Here is a 24,111-nt window from a genome sequence, read left to right on the forward strand (position 1 = left end):
TGGCTTAGGGAAAGGATAAAGCTGAGATATTATTTTTATTTTATAGAAAGTCCAGTGTTTTGACAATAGAAAGGCATAAATGTTCATCTGAAGAGGAACTGTTTTAATTTTATTAGATGGTAGATTTGTTTAATTAAGGTCAGCTTTTATCCTGTGCTCCCTTCCTCCTTCCTGGCATCTAGCTAGTGCAGGGGTGGAAACCTTCAGATGCAGAGTAAGACAAGGTTTGGAGGAAGAAATAAWATCTTTCATTAGATCAACTGATCCAGTTGGAAAAAGCAGATGAGTTTGCAGGCACATGTGCCCTTCAAAAATAAAAGTCACAGAAACCTCACAGGGACTCTTAGAGTGTGGTGCATAAAAATCCTGATGAGGTTGTGACTGGAAGCTTAGAGCCACTGGATGAGGAGCCTGCGGTAGGTAGAGGCTGACGTTGCATTTGGAGACCAAGGAAGGGGAGAAGAGAAGGACTTTTAAGAGCCTCTRCAAAAATGGAGGGAGGCAGAAGGATAAAGAGATTGAGACTAGGGGCAAAGGGTTGGCTGAGCAAATAAACTGGGACAAATAACTAGGGCAGCATRTGAAGTAAAGGCTGAGCCTGGAGACAGATCTTGGAAGAAGGGGCTGGAACTGAGGGCCTGGAGGGACGAGGGGAGACRCACTAGCTGTTGCGTATGGAAATACAGAATGACTGGACATGCAAGATATGGATATAGAAATAAGGCAAGGGTGGGAAGCTCAAAAGAAGAAAGAGGAAAGGTGACTGGAATGCTAATCCTGAGGAATACAGCTGAGGTTGAGAAAAGAAATGAAGGACAGAGAAAAGGCAGTAGCAGGACAGGGGCAGTCTGCAAACTAARTGGCAGAATAGCTCAAACTGTTAACAAGTGGGTGGAGAAAAATCGGTGCTCCCTAGAGGTTTTTCATATCAAAGCCGGGAAACCTGAGACTCCCAAGTCTCAGCACTGTGCTGTACCATGAGATAGTTCACATTGCTTCCCAAACTGGCTGCTGTGTTAGTGCACGGGGGCAGAGGGCTCGCGTGTGCTTGCCTGCAAGGTTCTGCATCTGTAACAGCTCCTGGAAGAAGCCAGATGATAAAGTTTCTGGSTTCCTCATTTCCTTTTATGAAACCTAGATCACTACACACAACCTGCTGCATTGAAAGGKTGTCATTAAGACTGCCATGCCAAGTAATAAAGATTTAGGCAATGACATAATCAGGGTTCGCGTAATTAATTTTCAGTTGTGTAATAAGGACTATCTCCCAACCCGTGCACTCCCACTGAGGCAGAGTAGAGGTTGCTCCATGTAATTTCATTTTAGGCGCTTCCTGACTTTTAAGTGCTTCACTTTGCAATTTTTATAATGTTCTTTTTAATGAAGCCTTTCTCTATGTGTGTAATTAAATATAGATTGCAGTAATCTGCACTAAAGGAAGACTATTTCATCTCTCAATATTTTAGCATGTAACTATTAAGAATCTGTTTTTTTATTCCAGACTGGTCTTTAGCAGTATAAAGAGATGAATTTTAATCTCCATTTCCATTCTATATTTTATTCTCTTCTAACTGCCAGTAGGGGTACCAGTTAATATCATCTGTATTGTATTTCAGTGCTGTAGCTGTGAAGAATTAAACCAACAAGGCAGCATAAAGAAGAAAAAGCTTCTAGTCAAATGAGACCTAGTAATCAGGTGTTTGAAGGCTGCAAATGCTTTTGAACATCTTGGAGATGGCTCCATCTCTTTAATTTTTAAGATGTAGTTTGGCAATTTCCATTCCAGTGCTTGCAGTACAAGTCTTATTATGTTGTACAGGAAAGATGAAAGCTCAGAAAACTTGTAAATAATTCCAATATGTTTTGATTAGATTATGGTTGGCAAAAAGGTTATATGATTTGGTTATAAGGTTTCTCTGTTGAAAGCTACGATGGTGTCTATTAAAAATCCTAAGGGATGACTAACCTCATACTTGTAACATTTTCTAAATTTGTCAAAGTGTAATTTTGAATTGCATTGTCAGACTTGCTCTAAGTGAGAGAAAAATTACAACATAAATGAACGTGAGTGCTTAAATGAGAAAGAGATAATAGAACACAGAGTGTTTCTGTAACTTTAATGGACATCAGATTGATGTGCTAGACAAGCTACAGCATAATAGATTTTTCATGAATTTGTCTTCTACTTAAGACTTCTCTCTTTTCTTTATTTGTCTGCTTAGGTGTGAAAGTGTATGAATGATAAATAATATTATACTAAATACTTTTCCCAGTTTTGACCCACTGAGCCAAATACAAGCTTTCATAACAAGTCAAGTGGGGAAAGACAGTGTGTGTATGTACTGTTTCTAGTTGCCAGTCCCAAAGCCTAATCTCTGCTGTAATGGTGTGAAGAGCAGGTAGTCTAGGGCAGGAGAATAAAGCATGCAGAGAGGCTAACTTGGCAAAGAATGTAAATTTGGCATTGTCTGAAATGGGTCCTTTGRAATCTACCTTTTTCAGCCATTCAATGAGTTTTAGCTTGTTTTTGTGAGATGCTCCATTAGTAATAAGAAACCTCTGAATATCTGATAGCAGAACCTAGAACACTGACTTAGAGAATTCTTCTATTTSTTACCTTTCCCTTAACTCCAGGAAGAGCATGCATTGCATTTTTGCAGCTGTTGGAAATTTTTTGCCTGTTTTAGTGCGTAGATTTATAACAATGTTTAATGAATGAGTGGTAGTGATTTGCTTATCAGTCCATGTAACCATGCAGACATTTTCAATAAAGCAAGGTCAAAATGAGCCTTGCTGATGCATTTTTAAAAAAATGATTGCTGGAATGGAAATGCCAAGTCTAGCTAAAAGCAACTGGCTGTAAAACCTAGTATATTACTGGGATAGTCACGGCTCAGAAAGACCGTAAGTAAAATCAGCTTGATAGATTCAAGTGGATGAGAAAAGCAAGCTTCTGGAGCAGTGCAATTATTTTTTAACCAGAAGATCTGTTGCATCTTCAAGAATAAAAAACATAAGCAGTGGGTAGTGTGCTGTGTGTTGGGTGTTACATATTTGACTTAGCCTCTGAAAGCAACAACTAAGTCAAATAATTTTCGTTTGTCCAAGGTGAAATGGTCATTTGGGAAATTAATAACTCTTGTGGAAATAAGCCAATTAGGGATGAAGTTCAGGGGATGTGTAGGAATGTCACAGACAGCAGATGCGTGTTGTCCCTGGGACTTCCATCACAGAAACTTTGACCCACCACTGACATGCACTATCACATCTTCTTTCCAGCTGCATAGCAGTAGCAAAATTATCTGTGTTGAGCAGCAGAATATATGTATGTATCACGATAAGTTTGTAAATTGTTTTTTGGTCCTTTGGGAAGATATATGTCATTTAAATGCAATTAAAATACAGCAAAATTTATAACTTTTTCTTTATGATATGCTTTAAAATGTAGATTTGTTGAGTCAGGTATTTATCTGGTGTAGACTATTATCAGGCTGCTGATTTACCTGATCGCTGAATTAGAGCGACTTAATTGTGGAACTGGATTCCTGAATATGAGCAGGGGCATTCATAACCTTTTTATCTGTGCTCCAGCTGGTAATGAAAGAAAACTGCTTTGTGAGACTGTAACAAATGGGAAGAGAATGAGCAAGCAAGAGAACATTTGTGTTCCCACTACTATATACAGATGGTAGCCAGTCTGAACTATAAATACTCTCACACTATAAATCTTTGCAAGCATATTTTTCTCTGTCCTATATRCTGTTCTTAAACATTATATCAATAACAGTGTATTAATATATAGATTTTTTCATTTAAATATGACGCTGCATAGAATTGTAACAACAGAATGTTAACCATTAGATCAAATGCCAAATAATGCTAACAGGAGAGAGTACAAATGAGAAAGAACTGCACTGGAGATTTAAAAACAGGAGGCTGTTCAGATAAAAACTTAAAACGTTGGCAAGAGCTCTACCAACTGTGTTTTCTAATTCTTCTAATAGGTTTTTGTTTTTTCCTTGAAGATTTCATTAAAATTCTATACCTGTATCTATTCTTTAATATTTGGAGAGTGATAATATAGGAGATTATGATTTATGAGTGATAATGCAAAACGGTAGTGCTGGCCTATTTGGTTTGAGTTTATATTTCAAATTCCAATAGTCTGATAAGTAGCTACTGGTGGTCTTCTGTTTCCTACTCARTATACCCAGATGTAGTGCACCAAACATAACACAACATAAAAACATCTATGACTTTTCCTTTTTCTTGAGTGGGATAGTAATCTACCAAGATGAGCTTGTACTTAGGGAAGAATAGCAACTTTGAGAAATTTAAACTTTAAGTCTTGAAGAGACTGATATTTTTGGTGAGATTTTGGAATAGCTTCTCTTTTTGGTGAGTTTTTGTGCAGAATGAACTTTAATATTTAAATTTCACCTGAGCAGAACATTAAGGAATACAAGGAAGTAAGACTGTAATACCTAATTCTATGATTTTGTTCCACAGTTAGCTGCTGCTTATTAGTGAAGCACATCGTTGTACTTTACGAATACAGTTTCTTTTTCTGCTTGCATAATATCCATAGTTATAGTTTCTTGAATTCCCAAAGTACTGGAGTTTACGGGAATGTGGCTAAGCAGCTACAAGATTTGATTTAAAGAAATTAGCATTGCCAGTTAGCTGTGATGGATCAGAAATAGTACATGACATTGGCTTTGTTCCCTGTTTGATTGAGTCTCTCTCCCAGAGAATTAGAGAAATTCAAAAAATTGGAGGTTTGAGTTCCTGGAAGAGTAAAAAAGGCTGATGGAAACTGTTACATGACAAATATGAAGAAAATCTACATGAACAGAGACTTTTCTGCCCTGAATCTTGAGAGAGGAAAAAATAGATATTAGATTATAATGTTTATGATGGGAATGATTGAAATTAATTTTGATATAACCTCTATCTTATTTTAAGGTTATTTTTAATCAAGACGTAATGTGGGTATATCAGTTTTAGAGTACATATGAAGAAAAATCATGTTATAAAATACAATTAATTAATGTATCTGATCAAATTGTCGTAGTTAGTGAGATTGGATGCGTTTAGTGCCTAGATTATCTCTACTTGTATAGCCTCGGGGTAAGTGAGCTGAACAAATGGAATCCATTTTCAAATAATTTGTGTCATATTCAGAACTATGAAAAGATGAAGGTTAAACTAACAAATGTAAACAGACACCATTGGAACTTACTTTTAAATCTCCAAAGTATTTTCTTTGATTTTTCAGAATTACTCTAGTATTTTGTATTATATAGTATATAGTGTTATATGGTAAGCCTCATAATGTGTCTGTGAAGACATTTATTTAGAGAYTTTTTCTTAAAGTCAGCACTATACCTGCATTAGAGAATACAAATTGTTGTATTTCCAAGGCCTTATTAAATATTAAGTAGTTTTCTTTTTCTGTAGTTGAGTGTATCAAGGGCAAGCCTTGTAAGTCCTACAATGAAATTCAAATGAGCTAACTGAACCTTAAAAGCTGCTACTGATTACTCATAATAGAAAATATACCTTATACAGTGAGGGGAGCTAAAGGAGGAGATACTGAGATTCAACCTAGAATAAATTGTATTCAGACAGGATACAGAATCTTTCTGAGAGAATACTAAAATGCTATGATAGATTTTATTCAAAAGTTAACTATAAAACAAAATGTGAGGATTAACAACAACTGACAGTGCATTAACCACTTAGTTGACTGTGACCTGTCCATCTTGGAATACAAATAGTATGTAGAAGCAGCATGTTTTAAGAGAGAGGAAGGGAAGAACATGTATTRAATAGTGAATATTAATATGATTTTATGAATATGAATCACACATCTGAGTATGAGGATCAATTTCTTGATGTGTGGCTGATTTATTTGGGCTATGTCTAAGCTGGTAAACCTTAAAATAATTGAGGCCATGCCCTGACTCCATTACAGGACAAAATCAAGGTGTGCACCATGACTATGACTAGGTTTGCATTGGAAAGGAAGCTCGGACAGGTGGGCCAGACCTGAGTCGCAGCACCCTCTGACCGGCTACCTTCTTCTCTTGTGAAAGTGAAAGATGGCCTAAGAGACTGTTGTCAGGTCGTTTGCAGCCGAGGTTTTTAAACTGACTCTAATTTCTTCGAGGCACTTCAGGAGCTGTGTACAGATAAAGCAGGTCATTAAATGCATGGAAGTTCTGATAACTCCCAAATTGCTCAACTTGTTTTCCTAAAACTGGCTGTCATTTGGAATTGCTTTAAACTCTGAGCGGCTCTTCCACGTGGAACACACGTCAAAATAGGTATCATAAAATTATTCATCTCCWAACAGTTATCTGCAAGCATCTGCCACTTGTTTTAGGTTTGTGCACTTCACTAAAAACCAAGGTTGTGGGTGATTAAACCAGTTATCATGAACATTAGTAGGACTCAACAGCAGAACTTGGCTRGTGAGCTCATCAACAGGAGAAACTGGGAGCTGGAATTTGTACCAGCTTTGCTTGAAATGTGATGTTGTGATGTTTACACACAGGAACAAAAGTGGGTTTTGCCTTCAAAATATGAGCAAAGGAAATTGTCAGCCTACTGAGAGCTTTAACTTAATGAAGAACTTTCTGCATGCTTTGTATTACATATTAAACATTTTAATATTCCTTTTAACTGTGCTCTCTCCAGTCCAAATGCATTAAAAATGTTCTTAATTCAAATAATTTCTGGAAATGACTGCCTTTGTTGCCACTGGGCTATCTTTGCAACCATTCTCTCACTTAAGAACATTTTGCCCCCATGGAATAAAAAAAAAAACTAAAAGAAGAAAGACAATTTTATCATGCCCATTGAAACAAACAAGAAACAGCTATTTCTGGAAAAYTGTTATGAAATGAGAAAATAATCATAATTATTAAGATGTTATTTGAGGCTTTTTCTTCAATTCTGATTTAAGCCATGTGCTTGAGTCAAATTCTTCAGTGCAAAAGAGGAGGTCAAGGAAATGTTTTTGCTGTACAGGAAGATTGTATTTGTCTTACAGCTGATCAAAACCTAATTTTTCAGAACTTCCCATAATGAAGAGTTACTAGTAATTCAARCAAAAAATTATCTCTTTCGATAGCCTTTCTCAAATGRTGRTCTGTCAGTCTCCTTTTAGATTTATGTGCCTCATGAAAAATAACGGTTATGGATGGTACACCAGTTACAGTGAACATTAGTAGGACTCAGGAGCAGAACTCAGCTAGTGATCCCATCCACAAGAGAAGCTGGGAGTTTGAATCTATACCAGCTGTGTCTGAAATGTGGTGGTTACTCGTGTGACAAAACTAGATGTGTTTTTTTTTTTTGAGGCTCATTGCCTTTAAAATGAGAATATGGAATTAGTATGAAGCAAGAAAATAGTGGAAAGCAAGGCTAGCATGTGAGTTTTAACTCAGTTTCTATCATTACCGCTGTTTGTGAAGAGGTTGATAGATTCCATTCAACCTGTTGCCTGAACTTGTGTAGTGCCACTTAACAAAATGACTTTATTAATATAATATAAAACCCCAAGCTCTTTTTTATTCATTGAGAAACTATTCTTTATCACATTGGTATTATTTTTATTTTTTTTTGAACTCTCTGATTATTGCCATAACATCATAGGTCCTTCATGTGTATGCAATTTCATTGTGATAGGTCCTGCACAAACTCTGTCTGTAATGTCCTGATATCAGGAATTTACAGCCTGAAACGAGATACAAGAAGAGATATATGGAGTAGCAAAAAAGAATGAGTGTCTTCGCTCAAAGTCTGTGACATATATGTGGTTGTGTATATGGATAAATGTGTATATCTCATTTTATACTACTATGAATGGAAGTCATAGGATTATCAAGAAATCTGTCACTGGATTAAGAAAACCATGTTTTCTCGTCTTTCTTTTTTCTTGCCTTTCTTTTTATAACCTCTGAAATATGCTTGCCGTCAGGATATCATAACAGGATACTCAGCTGATCTTGAAAATGACTGAATGTTTTTCTCCTGTAGGGATAATAAAGTGTCTTTGAATGTAGGTTCACCGTTTAAAAACTCCTAGCTTCTTTGTCAAACGTCAAGTGGACTGCGGCTTTTCACAGTGTCAATGTTATACATTATAGTAATAAAAAGCTTGTCAGGCAGTTCTGCCCATAATAAGTCCCACRCTGTTTGGTGATTTTGGAAAGAATCTGAACCAGAGAGGACACTTTTGCTGAAAAGCAGCCCCAAAAAGGTGCTATGCTAATTATTTACCTACTACTAGATTCAATGTATTGTTGAAGGCTCATATAGTCTTTATTATTTCSAGGTTGTTGGTAAATTTGTTTTTTGGCTAGGTTAAATGTAATTTTTTGTTTTTCTCAGATGAAAAACATTCACAGTGGCCTGAAATAAGCAGACGTGTTGCTTCTAAAAAAGTATTTTATCTATTAAAAATCCTCACCAAAATTGCAGAATAGAGCATGACTTAGCATCGGTGATCCTTAAACTCCACAGATTCATTTGCCTCGTACCCTCTTGCACCGTATAAAAAGATGCTGGAAGGTGCTGTCATAGCATCCCAGGGGTCATTCTTAGCCCACTGTTGGCTTAGAGTCTGATATATTCTCTGTCGGCATTAGGGAGAGTATTTACAAAGATCTGCTGAGATTAATTCACTTAGGTTATATAAATCTGTTTGTGTTTGCTGACGGTAGCTGTCTCAAGCAGGGCTAGGGCTTGTGTGTTTATACTGGTGTCAGGTGCCAGGAAGAAATTGTCTGTGAATKTGCAGCAGTTTTGCAGTTAAGGCAAAGGCAGAAAGCCTACTTGGTAAAAATCAGCTAGATGGATTGTTTGCTTAGTTTGCAGCAGGAARTTCAGACTGGATGTTAAGTGTTGTTCAGTTCAGTCCCTGAGTCAGTCCTTTCTGAAAGGGATCAGATTTAGAGTGTTTGTAATTGAAGGGCTGGGTGAAATAACTTAGTTCCTTTGATTGGGAAAAGGAAGCCAATCAGGCACAAATGTCTGATATAGGTATTAGATATATGTTAGTTATATGTTTTTTTTTAGATGGGTAGATACAGCTTGTCAGTCCGAATCAGACCCTCATTRCAAATTTAAACTTGTTGCACGGAATAAAAGCAATTGTCTCTACAGGTTGCACAGACAACATTTTGTCACCTAACTAACATTCTGTATTAGGAAAACAGAGCCATGCCGGCCCAAGTGATCTATTCTAGCACACAATTCTGAATCGTGATTCAGTGATTGATTACCAAAGTATGCAAAATGGGCTTTACAATAAAATTGCAGTCTGCATTAAAGTGGTGGAATGGAGACATTCTTGCTTATGGCTACCACATCGTCTCCACTGTAACTAGAATTTTTTTCAGTGAGATTCAAGGTCTTGGTGTGCTCACATGCCAACATCCTACTGCTGCCGTAGTCTCTCCTGTCTGTAGCTCTGGGACCCAGAACCGAMGATGCCCTTTCCATTAGATTGGTAGCAGAGAACATGATATTTTTTTCTACTTGCTGGACATTGTTAAGGTGCTCAGTTTCAGGTAGGGTATTAGAAGATTAAGAAAGTGATACCCTGAGTGATTTTTGAGTAGTTTTAAGACAAATACAAAGCACATTAAGTCTGTTTAGTAAAATAAATAATATTTAAAAAGGATAAAGAGACTGCTTCATKAGAATAAGTTAAGCTCTGAATTTTTTATTACATGTTTTTATTTTACTAGTAAATGAGCATTTAAGATTATAAAAATCAAAGGCTAAGAGAATTAGTCACCTGCTGCCGTTTTGTTTTATTTCTGCTTTGATATCACACAATGGTCCAATTTCAGGCTGCTAGRTGTGTAAGGAAGCATATATGTACTATGATATTTTCAAAAATCTGCTTAGGTATCATTCTACCTCTTTGGGCCTTAATACCTTTGAAAATGTTCAGTCTTTAGAAAATGTGTTTGAGGGTGATAGTGGCTATAAAATGTCTATTAAGCTGGAATTCCAAAATAACAAGGACGTTTGAGAACATGTTGTAAATCCTAGCTCAGAGGAGTGTTTGGACACGTTGCCTTTTCATGTACCATGGAATGATGATATGCTGGTAAAATGTTGTCATTCAAAAAAAAWAAGTTAGCAGAGGAGCATGTGCCCTCGAAATATCTTTTTGTTCTATGCGTTCTGCTGGATGTAAGGATTTTTATCTCTCCCTCTTGTTTGGCTCAGTGTTAATTTTTGTGAGATCCTGTCTTGGAAATGCTGTTTTTCTTCTGTGTTTAACTGTTACAACTTGACTTAAAGAGCCTTAAATCCTTAACAATCCTAGGTAAGTGCTGTGCTTAACAGTCCTAGGTAAGTGTTGTGATGTCTCCAGATTAATAGTATTTTATAGGTTCAAGTATCCTTACTAGAACACCTGTATTTTGATTTCCCTGTTTGTTCAGAATGTCCTGGATTTGTAATTTCAAAAATAGGGCTGTGGTAGAGCACTCCTAAAGCACCAGTAAAGCGCTGCCGCCTTGTTCCAGATCCTGTGTGTCCTGGATGTTTTCAATGAAATGATTGTATGCATTTCTGAAAATGGGATAAAGGAAAATATCTTCATCTGATCTTGTTGATAGAAATGACTGGACCCATTTTTTACTGGAATATAACAAACAAAAAAGTAGAGACCAAGACCCAGCATAGAGCACTGTAAGGCACCTGAGAGAGAGAAGTAGCAAAACCAAGTTTAACGTTAGTGGTTAAAATCTGATGTGATTRGAAAACATCTGAAGTTGTGTCTTACATTGCGAGACTGCTTCAGCCCCTGTGTTTTCCAGAGCTTTCCTTCTGAGCAAAGGAACTGCAGAAGCATGACGATGGGTGAAGGACATTGGTGTATTAGCTTTTTGGGAAATGGTACTTGATTTCTCAGTGCTGGGTAAAAGTAATAAAGTGTTTTGCTAAGAAAGGCCCTAGAAGAGAGGACAAGTACATTAGGTTTATTTTAGTTCTGCCAAAGAGTACAAGTGAAGATTTTCAACAAAACTGTGGATGACTCAACTAGACAGGCTATGCAACCAACTAGCTATGATGCCAAAGACATTTTCTGTCAGTGAGTATTCTGTGTCTGTGAATTACTGAAAATCCAAAGGAAACCTTCTATTTGGATCTGTTCCTAGGACATGCTGAGGTACCCTTCAGACCAGGTGTAAATTCCTGAACCATAATTCAAAGACTCTTAGGGTCAGCCCAGTTTCCTACTCATCTCTGTTTGAGTGGCTGACAGCCTTAAATTTTGCTGCAATGGGTATGTTTGAGGGTTATTCATAAGATGTCTTAAGTCCTGAACGGAATTCGGATTACTTAATGTGGATTGAAGAATTTGTTGCCGCTTTTCTGGATGGCAGTCTGCAGTAGTGTCCATCACCAACATTTTCCTTGCTCCTAGACTCTTGGCCTCATGCAGTGTGGGAGCTGTCTGCTGTTCTCCTCTGGGCTGAATGCTTCATGAGTTTCATGAGTAGAAATCTGCGAAAAAAATGGGGAGCTTTGGGGATGAATCAGCATAAAAGTTATGATAGTCGATTTTTTGTTACTGTTAAAGTAAGGTTCTGATGTCCTATTTTCCTCTCTTTTTTTGCAGTTTATTGCTTTTGCTTCTTTATTCTTCATCCTAGTTTCAATCACAACCTTTTGCCTGGAAACACATGAGGCTTTCAATACTATTATAAACAAAACTGAGCAGGTTGTCAACGGGACAGAAGCTGTTCTACAGTATGAAATTGAGACAGATCCTGCTCTGACGTACGTGGAAGGAGTCTGCGTGGTGTGGTTTACATTTGAATTTTTAGTCCGTGTTGTGTTTTCCCCAAACAAACTCGAATTCATCAAAAACCTGTTGAATATCATTGACTTTGTGGCCATCCTGCCCTTTTACCTAGAAGTGGGCCTGAGTGGGCTCTCCTCCAAAGCTGCTAAGGATGTGCTTGGCTTCCTCAGGGTGGTAAGGTTTGTGAGAATCCTGCGAATCTTCAAGCTCACCCGGCACTTTGTGGGTCTCAGGGTGCTGGGCCACACTCTGCGAGCCAGCACCAACGAGTTTCTGCTGCTGATAATATTCCTGGCACTAGGTGTTTTGATATTTGCTACCATGATCTACTACGCAGAACGAGTGGGAGCCCAGCCCAACGACCCGTCAGCAAGCGAGCACACGCAGTTCAAAAATATCCCTATTGGCTTCTGGTGGGCTGTCGTCACCATGACGACCCTCGGGTACGGAGATATGTATCCGCGGACTTGGTCGGGCATGCTGGTGGGGGCCTTGTGTGCTTTGGCCGGGGTGCTGACCATAGCCATGCCCGTGCCTGTTATTGTTAACAATTTTGGAATGTACTACTCCCTGGCAATGGCAAAGCAGAAACTGCCGAGGAAGCGGAAGAAGCACATCCCTCCTGCCCCTCAAGCCAGCTCCCCTACGTTCTGCAAGACGGACTTGAACATGGCCTGCAACAGCACGCAGGGGGACATCTGCCTGGGCAAGGACAACCAGCTGATGGAACACAACAGATCATCAGGTAGGACCCCACTAGAAATGCATGTCCTCTCAAAACACTTTATAGACCAGTATGCTTGGTAGGTGTCAGAAAGCAGCCAGTCTTTCTGCAATGAGCAGATATAGCCCCCACCCTTCTCCCCTCCAGTGTTTGCGTGTTCTTGTAGAGGACAAAATAGTTACAGTGATGTTCCCAATTCTATATGTAGCTGGTCTATACAGTTTTGCTTGCTCTGTTGCGAATGCTTTCCTGCTGATGATATCAACCTTTTTTTTTGCCTGTTGTTCGTTGTGTTGTGTGGATGTTTCTTGTTTTTCTGCATGACTGTGACAATTTGAACAGCCACCGTGTCCCACCCTGTTGAATTCCATGGTGTTTTGCCTCAGTGTTTGTCTCTTGTATCAGCTTTGCCTATGCCACACAGTGGGCTGTTAAATAAGATCCTAAAAAGAAGCAGCCACTTACAAGGAACAGGTGCTTTACATAAAAAGCCCAGCACTCAAAGGAAATAAGAAGAAATTCTCTTTCTAGCTTTCTTTCCATTTGATTTTGCTTTCCTGGCAGGAGGAACCTCCTTCAACTCTGTTAGATGAGACATTGCATGGTATTTACTATTAATTGAATGATAATAGTAAAGCTGATGTAAAATTTGTCAAGCAAAAATGAAAATGGCAATCCCCAGCAACATCATCATTGCTATCAGTGTTGATTTTTATGATTTGTATTACCTCCACTCTTAGAGCCCCAAGTCATGGACCTGGACTGATGCTAATTTCTGTGAAAAAAAAATCAAATGACAGCCTCTACTCCTCCAAACCACTGCCCCAAATTCTGTGTCTTTTGAATTAAAGAGAGAGGATTATTTTACAGTATAATTGAAACAAATTTGTAGCAGCAACGATCTTTGCTTGCTTGTTTATTGAATGTATTTATTTTTAAGCCAAACACAGTATGATTACAAAGCTCACAGACCAGTCATTAGACTCCTAGTGGGAAGTTATTAAGTGATCATAAGACCCCCCAAAAACCATGACTGATGTCATTCAGTAACTGAAATTTATTTTTTAGAAAGAAGAATCTGGGAAATCAGTCTCTGAAAAATATCCTTCTTTGTTCTGTTGCTCTGCTACTGAATAGCATTTATGTTTAAAGAAGCTCAGTCTCCGAGTGAGTGTTCACAGACAAAGTTAACACAGCTTTTTGAACATCTTAAGGATATTTAAGAGGATGGAAACCCTTGAAAGGTCTTGCATGGTGGGCGGAATATAGTTAGTTTTACAGTGCTTTGACTGATACACACTTTCAGATGACATCTTTAAAGTGTTAATGAAAACAGCTTTTTCAAGTCATCAGGTCCTGCTAAAGGTGTACCAGAATGGAGGAGGCTCAGTATGATCAGAGCAAAGAGACACTTCTAGTGTGTCTGTAGCTTTATTTACAAGGTGTTAYAATCCTTGAGGTTAGTGAGAAAGCGGATACACAAAAGGAACAATTTTTAAGTGTTAACTTTCTCTTTGGTAGTGCCACCACTTACATTGTATATGCTAACTTCATTTTGTTTGGAGAATTCTGTTAGACTAATTAGGAATTTTGTGCAAACTTTAAGGCTGAATCTATATGCATATATAGCCCTTTCTTTGCATTACCATTTCAGAAAAGCACCTGCTCAGCATTAAATGCAAAGGTAAAGTTGAAGTCAATAACATGCCAGTACCTGTTACATCCCTTACTGAGCAGAGATGATTTTTTTCTGGAAGTGTGGCCCAAGTCTGAAATAGTAGATAATTTTAAAAAGAGTCCTTTGGGATGAGTAGAGTTAGAGTTTTGCCATTGGAYTAAATTAACTACACAGATGAAAGAAAGCGTTTAGTATTGGGTAATTATGATGACAAGCAATACCAGTATGGTAACAAGCCTGGAAATGAATGCTAGGTGTGTATTTTGAAGGAGGTTTTAGTGCCAAATATKTCATAATTTAACCCTTCTGGGAGGATTTTTTTAAAGTATGTTAAGGAACATGTTCTAAGTAAAAATGACTAGCATGGCTTCTTGTTTAATAAAAAGGATAGCCAAAATAAAAAATTCATTTTTGAAATATCTGAGATTGACTATACTCAGAAAGGTTACAGTCCACAAAATGCAACTAACTTAATCTTGATTTGATTATTTTTTATTTCATGTTAAGTTAGTGGAACATTAAGTGAGATTTAAAAAGAAGAACAGAAAATCAAAAGATCATTTGTACTTGGAAAAAAATATATTTTTGCCATTTTGTACTGATGAATGATGAATTGCAATCTTATTTTCTTCCAATGATTTACTTTATGACTATTTTTTGAGTGATGGGAATATCTGGCATTCAACGTAAGCTCTTTGTGATGTCTCATTTCCTCATTCATTATTGTCTGTAAATGGGCATGGTGCTTTAACCAGTGTTATCAGGTGAAGACAGTGCAGGAAGTGAGCAGCCACTCTCACCTGGTGAAAGGCTCCCTCCCATCAGACGCTCTAGTACCAGAGACAAAAACAGAAGAGGGGGAACATGTTTCCTACTGACAACAGGTGATTACACGTGTGCTACTGATGGAGGGATCAGGAAAGGTATGGACTTCTTTCATTAGATCATAAAAGGTCACTCAGCAATGTGCTTGTGAAAAGCAAGCTTAGAGTAAAATCGTGTGCACAATGCTCTGATAGGAAAAATTGTACTCACAATGTATCTTCTTATTTCTTCCTAGTCATTCTTTTCTTGCTTTCCTTTCCGAAACACACTTTATCTGTCAGTCTTCAAAAAAAGTGCTTGATGTTGGACCCTCATTCCACTTGTGTCTTCATTTGTCTGTTACTTTTTATGGAAAAGCCTGTAATTCAGACATTCCTCATTCAAGCACTCATCACTCAATGCCATTTRTCATTCCAAAAGGCAGATTAAATAGTTAATAACTTTGTTCTACACTTAGTAACTTTTTTAGTAAAAATTAAAGCTGAATAAATTCCATTTAAAACATTGAAATATCAGAAGTAAACAGTATTTTTGTTCTGGACACAACAAACCATATCACGAGAGATTCTACTGAGATTTCTGCCACAAAATGTTACAAAAAAAAGTTTCCTCTTTGTAAAACACCACTAATGCTTAAAGGTGACAGCAATAGCACAGTCTACTCCAATCAGAATTCAACTACATTTTAAAAAAAGAGGTGTGATCTTGCAAGGTGCTGAAAATGTCCTGTATAGCTCTCCATCCTGTTCAAATCTGATCACTCACTGTTCATTAGGTTTGGGTTCTCCGGGTGGCATTTGCAAAACCTTCTGGCATTATGTGTCACTCATACAATTAATTATGTGACTATCTGAACGGGCCAGAGCTGGCAGTGTCTGGAAGGCTAACCTTAGGGCATAGCACAAGAACTGGCAATGCCGGTGGTAATCTTGCCATTTCCTTATACAAGATTAGCTTTGGTTTCTTGGCAAATTATAGCATTCTAATAATTTTCATATTCCTCGTCATAGATGTGCAATTTCTCTCAGAATTCACCATCTGCAGTAGCCATGTGGCACTGGACAAACAACTTTGGCTGAGATTTTTGATTTATTTTTTTACTAGCTCTGTTTGCAGCAAATGTAGCAGTCCCAGCCAGACACAGGCTCTAAAAGAAACTATGTTGGTTATTCAGCAAAATGCAAGAGGATATGTTTTCACATTTCAAAACCATGAGCTCAGTAGGTTAAACCTGTGAAGGCAGATGTGCAACCGCAGTGCAATGTATATAGTATTCGTAAAGAATATGATAGTGTCTATTCTCCTACATTTTACATATTGCTATAGAATAGAATGTTTAGATTAAGTGGTACTTGGTTGTGAGCACGTATTTGCGCTCAGATTTTAGGACCTAATTCTCTAATGAGAATATGTCTTGTATTGACTTCTAGATACCTTGAGTTATTCACAAAACCTCTAATGGTAAGGGTCTAGTCTTTTGAAGAGGTCAAGGACACCTGAATAATGCAGATTACCATGGCATCTTGCAAGATCAGGCCCTTTTAGAGATGTTAGTATAAAAATTTCAGGACTGCTCACTTAGCAATAGCTGTAGTTAGAACAGTTCAGAAATACTAAAAGAAGTCAGTCATTAATTTCTGGAGATATGTATATWTCATATAAAAATGAAATATATGTTATACTGGGACTACATGAACATTTTCATTTCAAAATCTAGATTCAAGAGGAAATCCATTTTTTTCATAGTTTGTCCTACAAAAAGAGGCTTTTAAGTTCAGAACTAACATTTTCTCAATGAGAAATGTGGTCTTTGACTGGCCCTAGTGATAACTTAACCTAGGCTGAAATGTTTTAGCCAATGGCTTTGGAGTTTATTTTAGATGGAGTAGGGAAGCTAGCTCATAAGCGGAAAACATCTTCAAGCAACATCCAGATGGTTTTGATTACCTGAATTTAATTCACACATCAAGTCTACTAGTTTTTCATTTTTTCCCTTTTTATTTTCTATTGATATATCCTTTTGGTTTGGTTGGTTCCTTGATTGATTCTTAGTTGTGTTCAATGATTGTTTATTCTGAGCTTTTTTGCATTAGCATCGTATCTCCATCTCTAAGGAGATATTGCTTCAGAACTGATCCAAACTCCATTGAAATACCTGGAAATGACCAAGTTTGGATTATGCCTCTATCTCTATTCATCTTGTGTATCTGATTTTCATTTTTTAGGAGTTCCTATTTTCTTTACTGCTTTTACCATCTTGCCTTCCTTCCTCTATCAGTTCCTCTTTGCTTATAGAAAAGTGAAAAAAACTATTACTTAAAAAAGTAACAGGAAGAATATTAAAAATATTAGTTTCCTAGCTTCTGTGTGGCAAAAGAAGCTACCTGATCTTTTAGATCTTTTTGCCAGTGTTAAGTTTAGAGGAAAATTTAAATACATGCATTAGGATTGGGCTTCCTCTTTCAAACATGATTCTTGCTAATCTATATAAATGTTGATAGAAACTCAGAAACTGGAGTTTGGATTTGAAATGTGTCAGAGGTTCGTGAAGCCTCACAGTCCAACCTGCTCTTGCAATCTGGAGAAGATACTGCACAATGTTAAAGCAGACATGAGATTACACATTTGTTTTAAGTACRGGTTTACAGCATGCAGTTTTCAGTAAGTAAGAACCATTAATTGTCTCTATTACTATTACTGCACATGTTTTCACCATGGTGCTCAGTAGCTGGAGACTTGTGCAAACACAAACGGGTGCAGTGATTGTCGAARAGAGTGTGTACTTTGAAGGGAACGTACGACTTGGTTTTTCTTAAAGATGCCGATCACCTGTGGTCTGTTACCTGAGACATGGGRTTTGAACCAATAACTGCTTTAATAAGAAAAAGAAAATGCTTGGTGACATCCCATGTAAGGTTTACATGTATTGTCAGTTTATACTTGCTGCAGGAAAAACCTCAGTATTTCCTGTAAGCAGTTTACACCTGAATACCTTACCGTTGCAAATACTTAGATACATGCTTGCTATTAATAAGCAAGTAAGTAGTGCTATTAAAATCAAAAGAACTTCTCCTGCTTATAATGAAACAGGTATCTCAGTCCTTTTAGGAGTGAGGTCCTGTCCAGCAACATCAAGGAAAAGTGACATGGGATGAGGGAAGAGTAGTCCAAAAAAGCTTGGTCTTCATTAAATTCTCCTTGCTGATAGCTCTCTGCAGACCAATGGGCGGATCCCTTTCTTCATAGGTGAAATTATTCAGGCGTTACCGAAAATASTTAAATATGAAGATAGTGAGGGGGTGATGTTTTATACCATAGCCTTTACAAAGTGAAAACAAYCTATATGTCACCAAAAATAGCAGCTGGAGCTGACAGTGTATGTGAACAGAAATGTCTGCAAGTGCAATATCTGCAAGTGCAATATTCTCTCCAAATTGTGAAGTGTTATTATGTGATTGCCTCATTTAGTGATTAATTCTGTGATACTTGCTTATGTGGAATAAAACTGTATTTCATTTTAGTCATCTGGATAATGAGTGCAAATATGGTGATTTATATTTGCCAGGGAGAAGGAGTTGCAAGTATGTCAAACTCTGCTATCTTATTATACTTTAATATTAGACAGAAAGCGTTAGGGTTAACAAATCTGAAGATGGAGCTTTTCTTACTATAATGTCATTAAATCCTCTGTAGAAATGCCTTACAAATACTTTATGCCATTTCATCTGGTTTTTGTTGTATTTATTTTTAAATAAAAATGTTCCTTTATTAGGAATTTGGTTTGATAGCAACTGTATTATTCTAACAGTTTTTATAGTTGGCCTTTCTTTCAATGGAGTTTTGGATATGCTTAGGCAGATAGGTTTCCCAACAACCCTCTTGGCATCCTTCATCTTACACTCTGTGCAACCCTGCTGAAGCCAACAGAGTGGTTCTGAGTGCAAGTTGGGATGTAGAAGAACAGGCCAGAGCTCTTGTGTGATGCTCTGTTTCACTTCCTGGAAAGAATAGCTGCATTAATTTGTGAATTATTTAATTTATTAATATCTTTGAGTAGTAACTTGTATTAGGATTGAGTTTGCTTGCAGGCAGATTCCCTTCGAGTCCCAGTTAGCTCCTTGGATTACATTACATTGTATTGTTTGTCTTTGTGTATTTTTTGGCTGAATTCAACTGATGTCTGTGCATTTTCTCATACAAGGCTACGAAAAATCTCGAAGCTTAAACAACATAGCTGGCTTGGCAGGCAATGCTCTGCGACTGTCTCCAGTAACATCACCCTACAGCTCACCTTGTCCTCTAAGGCGCTCTCGGTCTCCTATCCCTTCTATCTTGTAAACCAGCTGGCGTCAATCGGCTACATTAATATTAATTCAAATACTGTTTACGCATACTGGAAATAAATGTAGCATTAACTATAGGCTCCACAAATATGGTATAACTCCTGCATGATATAACTGTCAGTAGTAAGAAATGCCACTTGGGTAGCTGAAGATTTTTATCTTGGCTTTTAAAAATTACCTAAGGTAGTGCTTTTATCTACTATATTGTCCTACTTTCCTGTGGCAATAAAAGGACAGTTAGTGGATGCCATTGGCCAGTATACTCAATAAATAAGCATATTTTCAGGGAGATATATTTTAAATAATGTGCTTCCAACCAATTATCAATCACTCCATTGAACCTTCATTTCTTGTGACTCTACTCCATTCTGAAGATGTCTGGAATCGTGTCTTGGTTGCACACAATGTGACTCGGGTCTGCTCATTTGCATGGACCATCCTGTCTCCATCACCTGACAAGCCGTGTTGCGGATTACGGAGACCACAGATGGCTCTGGATGTGTGTTCTTGCATTGTACCATCCTGCTGAAATGAAAGCACTGATAAACTGGTCTGCATGTGAGATTGTTTTTCTTTGTTTAACTTTTTCCTTTATTTTTTTTAACAAACTACTTGTTTATAAATGGCTTTGTTTCTTGATTAACTTACTTTGGTATTAGATTGCTGTATCAGAGTTCTGAATGTCTCCGGTTGTTTGCACACAGATAACTGCAAAGAGGTTGTCATTACTGGTTACACGCAAGCAGAAGCCAGATCTCTTTCTTAATGGCTTGGGGAAGGCACAAAACATGCAAGAAAGGTAAACGCCATCCAGGCTTGCAATTTTAAGCTAGCAAGTGCTGCTTGGTACTGTAGTCATTTCTCTACTCCAGGGTTCTTCAACATTTTCAGAGGCTGAGTACCAAGTAAATCAAGATTATTGGGTTGTTTTTGTACAATTTTAGGAGGGTAGTGATTCTCAAGTGGGATTTTTGACCAGCCTTATACCTCTGGCTCATGAGCTTCAAAAATTTCTTCAGTCAGTGTTTTTTGAGGTGCTTTGTCCTATATGTTGTTTGTCTGTCTGTTTTGCAGCCTGTCTACTGTATTCTCCATCTGTCTCCATAAAGCACTGAGATACTGTTAAAAGGCTCCCCTCTTTTAAGATAAACTAAGGACATTTTTCTCCTTTTCTCTTTTTTTCATGTGGACTATACATATATGTATAGATACATATATATATATTTATATATCAAGTGCAAGTTAGTATCATTTAGACTAACTCACGTAGGCACTATGAAGAATTTTTGAGTGGAATTTAGTAATGATTTTATAGTTCTGATCAGTTGCCTATTGCATGACCATCAATCCTGTTTCCTAGCAACCAACATTCATTACATTTTGAAACTGTATCTCCTCTAGTAGCTTTTTCTTTGATCTAAACCTATGTTTATGCAATAGGACAAACACAATAGCAGATTGGGTATTCTGGGCTGGTGAGGAAAAATTACCATAAAACATAGAGTTTTAGAACTACATGGGGAAGACCATAACTCCCCAAATCTTAAGGTATCCTTGAGATTGTTGAATAATCCCTGATTGTCATGTTTTGATTTTTATTAGGAAAAGAAATATAACTTATTGTTGACCATGTAACATGTTCTCCTGTATATAGCCTAGCCCAACAGCATGACCTGCATGTCAGAATTCTTGTATAATAATGTATTTATCAAAGTATACATTTCTGATATTTAGAGATGTACATTTGTTTAATTTTGGTCAATAGATAATTGCAAACAGCTTTCAGCAAAGGAATTAATATAATATCTGGTGCTGCTGTTATATTAACTACAGTGTTGTACAGAATTTATCATGGATTTTTGACTGCTGAAAAAGGGACAATGGAATTTAGCCATACCAAGGACTGTACTGGAAAGAGACTGCTGCTGCTGAATGGGCCCTGATAAACAACTCGCGCCTTGAAGAGGTCACTGAGACTTTACACGGGAAGTAGARTTTGTGAAAGAAGATTAAAGACTGCTCATGATTACTGCTGCCAGAGGAAGGGGTGACTAGTCACTGTTGATGAGTCAGCTGTAAATAAAATGTRTGTGCATGGAATATCAGTTTTTATCTATATCAAGGAAAGCTGAGATCAAGTCATCATTGCTAAGACTCCATGCAAAGACCCACACCCCTGTGTATATTCTTCCTGGTTCCTGCAGTAAGTTGTGCTGTGGATCATACAAAGACACACACTTATAATGATAGTGATGTAAACTACATCTGTCTTGATTTCTGTCATAATAATGGTATATTTTGCAAAGGTCACAAATATGGACAGAGTAGGCTTGCATAAGTCTTTGCTTCCTCAGTTTGCCATGATCTATATTTATATGAATTCTAGCGTACCTGCCAAATCTTAGGTTTACTTTTCACTTTGATAAGAGAAACGTGACTGCAGACAAACATCACTGACTCTGTTCACAGCACAGTCTTTCTTCATTGTTACCTCAGACTATAAGTATTATGAGAAATAAAATTCTGGCAGCAAGAATATTTCTTTTTTACTCAAAGTGTTGCAAACCCAACATCAATAAGTATGTAAGATGTATTAAAATTATATCCTAAAAATGTATATTTTACATAAAAGAGATATTCTTTGATCAGTTACTTTTTGTGATTTTTGTGGTAAATGGATCCAGTCTATTCTATGTTTATGAAGCATTGTAGTGGTACGATGTGATAATTATGTTCTGTCCATCCCATTCAATGAGAAATTCTCCAGAATCTGTTTGTCACCCTGGTGTCCCGATTGTAGGGACATATCCCAGTTGTGAAACTCTGTATTGTGGAACTTCTGTGAACATGTCAAGGTGCATGCACAATCCTGGTGGAAACCAGTGGAAATGTAATACCTGAACTGGAGAATAAAAGGCGAAAGATCTGGGGAGGAACTTGGAACATACTTCTGAAGTGGCTCATGCGCTTTCTTTAGCTGTATCGGTCCTTTCCCTGCTGCTGGCCATCCTTCTGATCCTCACACCCGTTTCCTGGGGTACATGAGGAGCTAATTCAAAGACTAGCATGAGCTGGCTTTTAAGCCAATTTAAAATCTCCCTTCTTGTTAATAATGTCACGCCTTGTGCAGAAATACTAGTTGGGATAGATGTAATTGGCTCAAAGTAGTTTTAGTATGTCGTAGTATGAAGTAACTCTAAAAAGGAACTTAGAGGTGATAAATGATTAATTAAAATGCCTMATCCAATATTGTATTTGTGGCAATGACTGAAATCCCTGAATACCCAAGCAGAATATCAGAGAGTGCTGAGGGAGCTGGTACATACGTGTACACGGACTGAGAGACTGTTACTGGAGCATGTTCAGTTCTGAAATATATTTCAGAAGAGGCGCTGGAATGTAAGAATGATTTCGGAAAGCATGCTCAAAAGTATTCAAATTTTGGGAAGTGTGTTACAGTGACATACTACAAAAGCTCAGTCTACTTAGTTTACCCAAATTCAAAAGGTGTCTCAGCTGTTCTATGAGTAGTACAGTCAGGCTCTCTTCTGTCCCAGACAGACTTACAGCTAGTTCTGGTCGTGCAGGGCTCATGTCTGGCCACCAAAGGAGACCCAGTGCTCAGAGGGAAGTGACTTTMCTCAGTGCTACCTGAGGACAGTTAGGTGTCCAAAATGGCATCCGGATCACCTGGTGCGTTATGCTGGGCAAGACAGTAGGAAACAGTAATGGTCGTGGTTGGGCTGAAGTCTTCTGTCTCTGGAGGCAAAGAAGTCRAATCAGGATCTCCACAGGCACAGAACTGGGAGTCCAGACTCTCGTGATTGCGGCTGCTTGCTTTTCCCCAAGACAACCAAGCGTATTTAACTGTTTTCTTTAAAAAAGGATATAGAGGACAAGGTGAGCCCATTAACTATTCATATGTCAAACCCAAGTGTGACTTTTCTGAGAGAAAGAGTTTGTTTAACCACCAGCCTTCAAAGACCAGCTTCCTCCTGTGCTTTCCCTGCTCCTGGGCCCAAGAAGGCCCACAGAGGTAGACGGTCTGTGTCTGGGAAGGATGGGCATTTTCATGGGATGTGGAACAGCAAGATTTAGCTTTCTCAGACTGAGGAAGACTTYGAACCGAGACTTCCCTTTCTGGGGTAACACAGTTCTTACAACACAGGTATTGTCTAAATGACAGGCAGCACATTTGCATCCACTTTCTTTCTTGGCCATCTTTTTAAAATATGTGGGTACCCTGGTATTTTGTAAAGGGGAGATGTCACTGTGCCAGTTTGTTGGACTTAGAGCATATCTACCAGGCCTTCAAGTCATTTCAGCCCTGGAAATGTGGGTAACCTGAGGATCAAACAGTCATTGAAGAGCGGTTGTGGGAATTTCTGGCCCTACTTGGAGCATATAAACACTTAGCTAAGTATTGTGTAAATAAGGCAAAACTAGATAAATTCAGACTAGAAGTACGGTTATAAACAATATATCCATTCAGACAATTTACCGAAGGCTGTTGCGTTTTCACCTTCAAAAGCTATAAAGCTGTAACATCAAAAATTAGCATCTTTTTGAAAGATAAGCTAGTGTCATAGCAGGCTTGATGCAGAGATGATTAGAACAAAATCTTTGACATATATTGAAGAGATGAGCAGATTACGGGAGCTTGGACACATTTATCATTCTTATGAAGCCTCATTCAGCACTG

The 24,111-nt window shown here is 37.8% G+C and overlaps 1 protein-coding gene across 1 annotated transcript in view; it reads left to right on the plus strand.

The window, feature by feature from the left end:
• The window catches only part of KCNC2 (potassium voltage-gated channel subfamily C member 2), a 101,873-nt gene extending 79,527 nt beyond the window's left edge, over positions 1 to 22,346 (plus strand). Inside the window, exons 2-4 of the mRNA XM_085320521.1 lie at positions 11,654 to 12,584; positions 14,997 to 15,164; positions 19,268 to 22,346. Of these exons, the coding sequence (XP_085176647.1) occupies positions 11,654 to 12,584; positions 14,997 to 15,164; positions 19,268 to 19,404 (1,236 nt within the window). The 3' untranslated portion in view covers positions 19,405 to 22,346. The remainder of the gene's footprint in view (positions 1 to 11,653; positions 12,585 to 14,996; positions 15,165 to 19,267) is intronic.
• Positions 22,347 to 24,111: the final 1,765 nt, after the last annotated feature.

This window comes from Rhea americana, unplaced genomic scaffold (assembly GCF_003343005.1).
Source record: "Rhea americana isolate MKP2758 unplaced genomic scaffold, rheAme1 scaffold_64, whole genome shotgun sequence".
NCBI lineage: Eukaryota > Metazoa > Chordata > Aves > Rheiformes > Rheidae > Rhea > Rhea americana.